Source organism: Lipotes vexillifer, unplaced genomic scaffold (genome assembly GCF_000442215.2).
Source record: "Lipotes vexillifer unplaced genomic scaffold, Lipotes_vexillifer_v1.1 scaffold395, whole genome shotgun sequence".
In the NCBI taxonomy this organism is placed as follows: Eukaryota; Metazoa; Chordata; class Mammalia; order Artiodactyla; family Lipotidae; genus Lipotes; species Lipotes vexillifer.
This window is the reverse complement of record NW_006797390.1, coordinates 3,329,522-3,336,196: the sequence shown is the minus strand read 5'-3', so window position 1 is coordinate 3,336,196 and position 6,675 is coordinate 3,329,522. Positions and strand designations below refer to the sequence as shown.

The following is a 6,675-nucleotide window of genomic DNA, read 5'->3' as shown; positions in this document are numbered from 1 at the left end:
CCGTCCCCCGGGACCCCCACCCCATCCCTGACCGCACCCTCCGGCTGCCCGATCTGCCGGGCTTTCCTCTAGATTCCAGCCCCTGGTCGTTGGTTCCTCCATCTCTCTCCAGGCCTCCATTCCTCTTTTTCTAGATTCTTTCTCCAACACCCTCTTTGCAGAACCCCTCTTTTGAACATCAGTCCTTCCCCACTTTCTGACCTCTTCCCTTTGGAGGGCTGTGTGGCCCAGGGCTCAGAGGAGATGCGGGAGGCTCGGTTCCCGGTCTGGCTGCTTCTGCAACTGCTGTGGGCAGCTGCAGGTAAGGTGGGGACCACCCTCTGGGAGGGTTGACCTCCAGACCCACAGCAGGGGATGAGGAGGGATTTCTCCACCACACAGATGCCAAGGCCCTTAGATTGGGTGGATTCTTCTAACGCCTTTCTTGGGGCAGTCCTTCAGCCCCCCAAAGCCTCTCTTAGGTGTCCCCCTTGGGAGGGAAGGGGCAGAAACCCAAGGTCTCCCTCAGCCCTGTGTCTCCCTCAGAAAACACTGAGGCTCCTTCTCTGCTTTGAAGTCTTTTGGCTCATGGCCCCTCCCCTTGGCCTCTCTTTTCCTCCCCAGTGGAGGCTCCAGACCCTGGGGCAGAGGTCCCAGTGGTGTGGGCCCAGGAGGGGGCTCCTGCCCAGCTCCCCTGCAGCCCCACAATCCCCCTCCAGGATCTCAGCCTTCTGCGAACAAGACAGGTCACTTGGCAGCATCTACCAGACAGGTATGCACCCCAAACTGCAGCAACAAGACTCCCAGATCCACCCCCCCTCACACCTGCGTCCCCCAGCACGCCTGCCTCTCTCCGGTAGTGGATGGTGCTGGCCAACCGGAGCGGGGGACGGGACGGTTAGCAGTCCAGAGATCTTCCCTTTGGGTGGGCTTCCTCATCCTCAAAGTGTGGTTGGACGGCCTCTTCCCCGGGGTTTCCTCCCCTCGGATTTCTCAGTCCCATCTCTCTCCCGCCCAGTGAGCCCGCGGCGCCCTCCCGCCGGGGCCCGGGGCCCCGCCGCTACACGGTGCTTAGGCTGGCTCCCGGAGGCCTGCGCGTCGGGAGGCCGCCCCTGCAGCCCCGCGTGCAGTTGGATGAGCGCGGCCTCCAGCGCGGGGACTTCTCGCTGTGGCTGCGCCCGGCCCGACGCGCCGACGCCGGCGAGTACCACGCCGCTGTGCGCCTCGGGGACCGCGCTCTCGCCTGCCGCCTCCGTCTGCGCGTGGGCCAGGCGGCGGGTAGGTGTGGCGGGGGGGGGACGGAGGGGGGAACGGGGCTAGGAGGAGGGCGCCCCATATCCCGCCGCCCCGGAGGCAGGAAGGGCTGCGCAGAGGCTGGCTGTGCTTCTAAGGATGCGCCCCAGGCCCTGCCGGAGAGCCCCGAGCAGAGGGGCGCAAGGGGCCGGCGAGCCTGCCTGCGGGGTGGAAGGTGCCCCCCGGAGAAGCACGTGTGTGTAGGGAGGGCCCGGTGGAGAGATCGTATCACCCCTTGAGCTCCCCTTCCCCGACCCACAGCGGGAGTGCCAGGGTGGAGGAGGGGATGCACCCCTTCGAGGGGGGAGCGCGGGGCTGGAGTGACTCCGTTGAGACGTCTGTAGTCTGTAGCTCGGGGTGGGCTTAGTGGGGATCCTCAAGCAAGGCCTGGAGAAGCCGAAGCGTAGACCAAGCCCAGTGAACTGGAGGCAGGGGGCAGGGGAAGTAGGCAGGGGACTCCTGTGTATGCATTTTAAGCACCTCCAGGGGCCAGGCCCTGGGCTGGGTGGGTGGGAGGAGGGTTGGGAGAAAGAAGACAAAGAGACCTACAGCCAGGTGCCTGTTTCCAGGAGCTTCCAGCTTAGTTGGCCTGATGTGTTGGGACAGTGGGCCTGATCAACCTTCTCTGTCCTTGCGCAGTGACTGCCAGCCCCCTCGGGTCTCTGTGGACCTCCAGTTCCGTCATTTTGAACTGTTCCTTCAGCCGCCCTGATCTCCCGGCCTCCGTGCACTGGTTCCGGGACCCAGGCAGAGTCCCCGTTCAGGAGTCCCCCCATCACCTCTTAGCTGGAAATTTCCTCTTCCTGCCCCATGTCAGCCCCTTGGACTCTGGGACCTGGGGCTGCACCCTCACCTACAGAGATGGCTTCAATGTCTCCACCACGTACAGCCTCACTGTTCTGGGTAACTCCTCCAGTCTGTGTTCACACTTGACCACAATCCCTTCCTGCCCCCCCTTCCCCCCGTCACCTCCCCAAGACTTATGAGCCCCCAAACCAAGCTGATGGCACCTGTGATTGCTCTGGGCCTCACTGTCCCACTCCTTTCTCTTTCTCTTTGCAGCCTTTCAGCGGCTTTTCCCTTCTAGCTTTTCCCTCGGTCATCCAGCCTCACTTGCCACCCTTTGGTCTCCTGTTGGCCCACGCACATTCAGGGGTTCTGAGCATCCGCAGTTCACCCACCTTATTCTGCTCCTTAGCACTCTTCAGAGCTGGACCACCTCCTTCACCCTTCCTCCTCCCTTTCCTGCAGGCCTAGCGCTCCAGCCCCTTTGTAACTTGGGGTTCCCTTTTCTTTGCAGGCCTGGAGCCCCCAGTCCCTCTGACAGTATATGCTGGAGCTGGTTCTAGGGTGGAGCTGCCTTGCCACCTGCCTCCCGGTGTGGAGACCCAGTCTTCCCTCACTGCCACATGGGCCCCTCCTGGGGGAGGCCCCAACCTCCTGGTGGCTGGAGACCATGGCAACTTTACCCTTCTACTAGAGGCTGTGGGCCAGGCCCAGGCTGGGACCTACACCTGCGGCGTCCACCTGCAGGGGCAGCAGCTCAGTGCCACTGTCACTTTGGCAGTCATCACAGGTCAGCCCCACGTGGGAAAGGACAGGAAGGGAAGGCTAGCTGGGCAAAGACTGGGCAAGTCCGCCTCATGATGCCAGGCCACTGGGCACAAGTTGCAGGGGGATGCCCCTTGTGGCCTCCTCTTTTCTCGCCCCCATATAACGAACAGAAACTGAAAATCTCCCCTGAGTCACTGGATGAATGTTCCACTCTTCCGTAAGGGACTCCCCTGCTCTGAATTGGGGGGAGGGTCAGAGAAGTTAGAAGGAGAGGTGGCAAAAGTTTGAATGGTTCAAGAGAAGTGGAATATAGTTCAAGAATCCGTGCCCACTTTGGAGCCAGAGCCTGGGTTAAAGTTGTAGGAAGTGGCCTGGATTGGGGAGGAATTAATAAATCCGTCCCTTAGTCAGCAAATATTTACTGAGCGAGGGCTTTTCAAGACAGTATAAAACAAACATAGAAGAAAAAACCAAACAAACTCAGAAAGTATGTGTTGATTGATCGGTAACTATCACCGCTTGGTTGTGTCTGCCGTACTCACCTATGCCACTAAACAGTAGCACCACAAAGTAGGCACTTAATAATGTATATTGGTTGAATGAATAAATGAATCTGCCAACAACACATCTCCTGAAGACCAGTGCTGGATTTCCACTTGCTTCCCACGTATCTCTACATAGATATGGTACCCACACCTCAGCCTCACTCTGAGCCCCATCTTTTCCTCGCACCCAATCCTCTTGCTAAGTCACCTTCCCGTCAGCCACTTGTGTCCTACTCATCCTCAACTTCCTCCTTCCCAGTCAGTTACCACAGCCTACCAATTCTTTCCCTCCAAGGTCTTCTTGAGGGTCAACTGTCTTGAGTCAGTTTTCCAAGCTATCTGCATGACAGCTCAATGGGAGAGAGCTTGTTGTCCCTGTTTTACAGAGAAGGAACTTTCCCAAAGTCACAGAGCTGGGAAGTGCCAGACTTGGGGCTAAACTCAGGTGTCTGTGCCAGCAAACCTTCAGGGGCCTGTACACCATGCTCAGCTCCAGGCCATTCATCAATTTTCTCCTCCTGCCCATCCCCACCGCACAGCTTCGAGATGCTCTGTCCCTAGTTCGGTTGATCTGTTCTCTAGACGTTCAGAAATGGGGATAGAATTCATTTGGGGGACACAGATGTGAGCCACAGCATGGAAGCAGGAAAAGTGCAAGGTCTCCGGGAGGCCAACTCACCTGAACAATGGGGGTTCTGAGCGTTTGAGTAGATAGTCATGGAAAGGAATCTGAAATATTTGTCACGTGATCCTTCGGTCCGTCCCCCGAAGGCAGTAGGGAGCCTGGAAGGTTTGGGGGCAGCAGAGTGATCTGACCAGAGCTTTGTCTTGATAAGATTAATTTGGCCATGACCCTGATCTCCCCTCCACCTCACCCAATCAGAGCCCAGGTGAGTCAAGGCAACTGAGACTTGGGAGTTGAGCCTATGCTTTCATGTAAGGGGGTCGGGGCCCCAAAGGATCTCTTTCCTTTAATTTTTTCAGTGACTCCCAAATCCCATGGATTACCTGGCAACCTGAGAAAACTGCTTTGTGAGGTGACTCCGGCATCTGGACAAGAACACTTTGTGTGGAGCCCCCTGGACGAACGGTCTCGCAAGACCTCCGCAGGCCCCTGGCTGCTGATGCCGGAGGCCAGGCTCCTTTCTCAGCCCTGGCAGTGCCGTCTGTACCAGGGGCAGAGGCTTCTCGGGACCGCGGTATATCTCGCTGAGCTGTCCCGCCCAGGTCCGAGACCCCACAGCGCCATAGCCCCAACTCCAGACCAGTCACCTCCATCCCATTTCCAGGCCTCCTCCCCACTCCACGCCCCGTCCCCGCTCGCTCTTTCTCTCCAGCCAGGGAGCTGACCTCCAGCTCCTGTCTAGGCCTGACCCACTTCTGCCAATAATTAGCTGAGTGACCCTGGACAAGTCCCTTAAACTCTCTGGGCCTCATTGTTGGTGACATGTGGGGGTATGGCAAGGTGTCCTTCCAGCCATGACCCTATGGCTCTTGCAATCCTGACCTCTCTCCGTAGATGCCCAACGTTCCGGGAGAGCCCCGGGGGCCTGGGAAGCAGGCCGCCTTCCTCTCCTCATCCTTGGGATCCTCTTCCTCGTCGTGTTGGTGGCTGGAGCCTTTAGCCTTCACCTTTGGAGAAGACGGGTGAGCCGGGAGCCCCCCTCCCCAGTCCTCGGTGTGCTGTCTGGCACCCCTTCCTCAGGTAGATGAGCAAGGTTGACCCCTGAACTTGCCCTCAGAGGCCCCTCTCCATGAGCCTCTGCACTCCAGGGACCCCTTGTGCCTGAAGGAACCAAAGGAGGCTCGGAGGGGCTGAGGGAAGGCCTGGGACCGTATGGGCAGGGAGGGGCCTGGGAAGGAATAGCTGATTCCCTTTCCCTTCCCCCTCCTCTTCCTCCTACCCTCCGTGTCTGTCTTCCCACAGTGGCGACCAAGAAGATTCTCTGCCTTAGAGCACGGGACTCACCCACCTCAGCCTCAGGGCAAGAGAGAGGATCCGCAGCCGCAGCCGCAGCTGCAGCCGCAGCTGAAGCAGCCCTGAGCTGGAGCCGGGCAGCCCCTGCATCTCCGCACTTCAGTGCAAATAAACTCCCCGTCAGCAGCAAGCCTGAGTCCGGCCCCTTCTTGCCCAGGGAAGGTTCTGCCTCTCCCCAGCCTCTGAGCTCCCTTCTCACTCCCTGGCCTTCTGACCTCCTTTCCCCAGGCAGCCGTGCATCTTCCCCTTTTCCGTTCCTGGTTTCTTCGTGATTCTTTCTTCCTGGTCTCTGTCTTGCTTTCTTTCTCCTGGGGAGTCGTTTTCCTGAAGGTCCGGGCAGCCCTCACCCCTCACCCCTCCAGCCCTCTCCTCCGTCCTTCTGCCCACCTTGCTCTGCCTGCCCGGTTTCCTTTATATTTTGCCCCTCAGGCCCACCCCAGGCACGCCATACCTCAGCACCGTCCTTGGCCCTCTGGCGGCAGCTCGTGCGTGCGCACGCGTGCGCGCGCGCACACACACACACACACACACACACACAGAGCCCTGCCGGGTCGAGTCCTCCCGGAGATGGGGGTCTCACAACCTTTCTGGGTGGCAGCCTCCACCTCACCCCTACGTTCCGCAGCCCTGGGCTACCTGTCTGGTCGCAGGCACGAGAGCACACTGCCACCCAGTGGTCTCTGTTTGTCACACACCACCGGAGGTCACAGGGCAGGCTGAGGCAGATTAGCAGTGTGGGGACCAGGGACCAGGCAGCTCCAATGCCCCGTGGGCCGGCTCTACCTTTGTGATTGCACTCTCCGTGGTCCGCGCATGAGCGCGCACCCAGCAACTGTCTCCCACCCTGTACACCCTCAGAACAGATCACCCTGGCCCTGGCAAAGTGATGATCCAAGTCTGACACAGGGGAGTCCTGGGGACAAAGTCCCCCACATGGGGAAGAGAACAGACAACCAGACTCTGGCTGCTGCTAAAGCCTCAGGAGTCCGGAACCCTGGCTTCTGATCCTGGCTGTGCTGATGTGACCAGAGCTCGTCTCCTTGAGCCTCAGTTTCCTCATCTATTAAATGGGACAAGGATGATAATGCACCCAAAGGGGTTGTGCAGATATTGGATAATACAAGGGCTTTGAAAACTGTGGTTGTGCTGAGCATCCATTCGTGAAGGGGGAGAAGACCCACGAGACTGATTGCCTCCTTGCTCTGTCTGTCTGTCTCTCTAGGAGGGAACATTTCTCTGGGCGGGGCAGATGGTGCTTTAGCAGAGCACACAGACACACACACACACACACACACACACACACACACACACACACACACACACACA

General features: G+C 59.0%; 1 protein-coding gene across 1 annotated transcript; it reads left to right on the top strand.

The window, feature by feature from the left end:
* The first annotated feature begins 243 nt into the window (after positions 1-243).
* On the top strand, positions 244-5,415 carry LAG3 (lymphocyte activating 3). Its single transcript, XM_007469507.1, has 8 exons — positions 244-301; positions 604-751; positions 998-1,257; positions 1,912-2,175; positions 2,573-2,848; positions 4,356-4,598; positions 4,891-5,018; positions 5,299-5,415. Exons 1-8 carry the CDS (start codon positions 244-246, stop codon positions 5,413-5,415), a joined length of 1,494 nt encoding a protein of 497 aa, XP_007469569.1.
* The last annotated feature ends 1,260 nt before the right edge of the window (positions 5,416-6,675 follow it).

Excerpts from the sequence above, each read along its gene's own strand:
- LAG3 (XM_007469507.1), top strand. The coding sequence starts at position 244 with ATGCGGGAGGCTCGGTTCCCGGTCTGGCTGCTTCTGCAACTGCTGTGG. Across the intron at positions 302-603 it reads ACTGCTGTGGGCAGCTGCAG|TGGAGGCTCCAGACCCTGGG; the intron begins GTAAGGTGGGGA and ends TTTCCTCCCCAG. Across the intron at positions 4,599-4,890 it reads CGCTGAGCTGTCCCGCCCAG|ATGCCCAACGTTCCGGGAGA; the intron begins GTCCGAGACCCC and ends CTCTCTCCGTAG.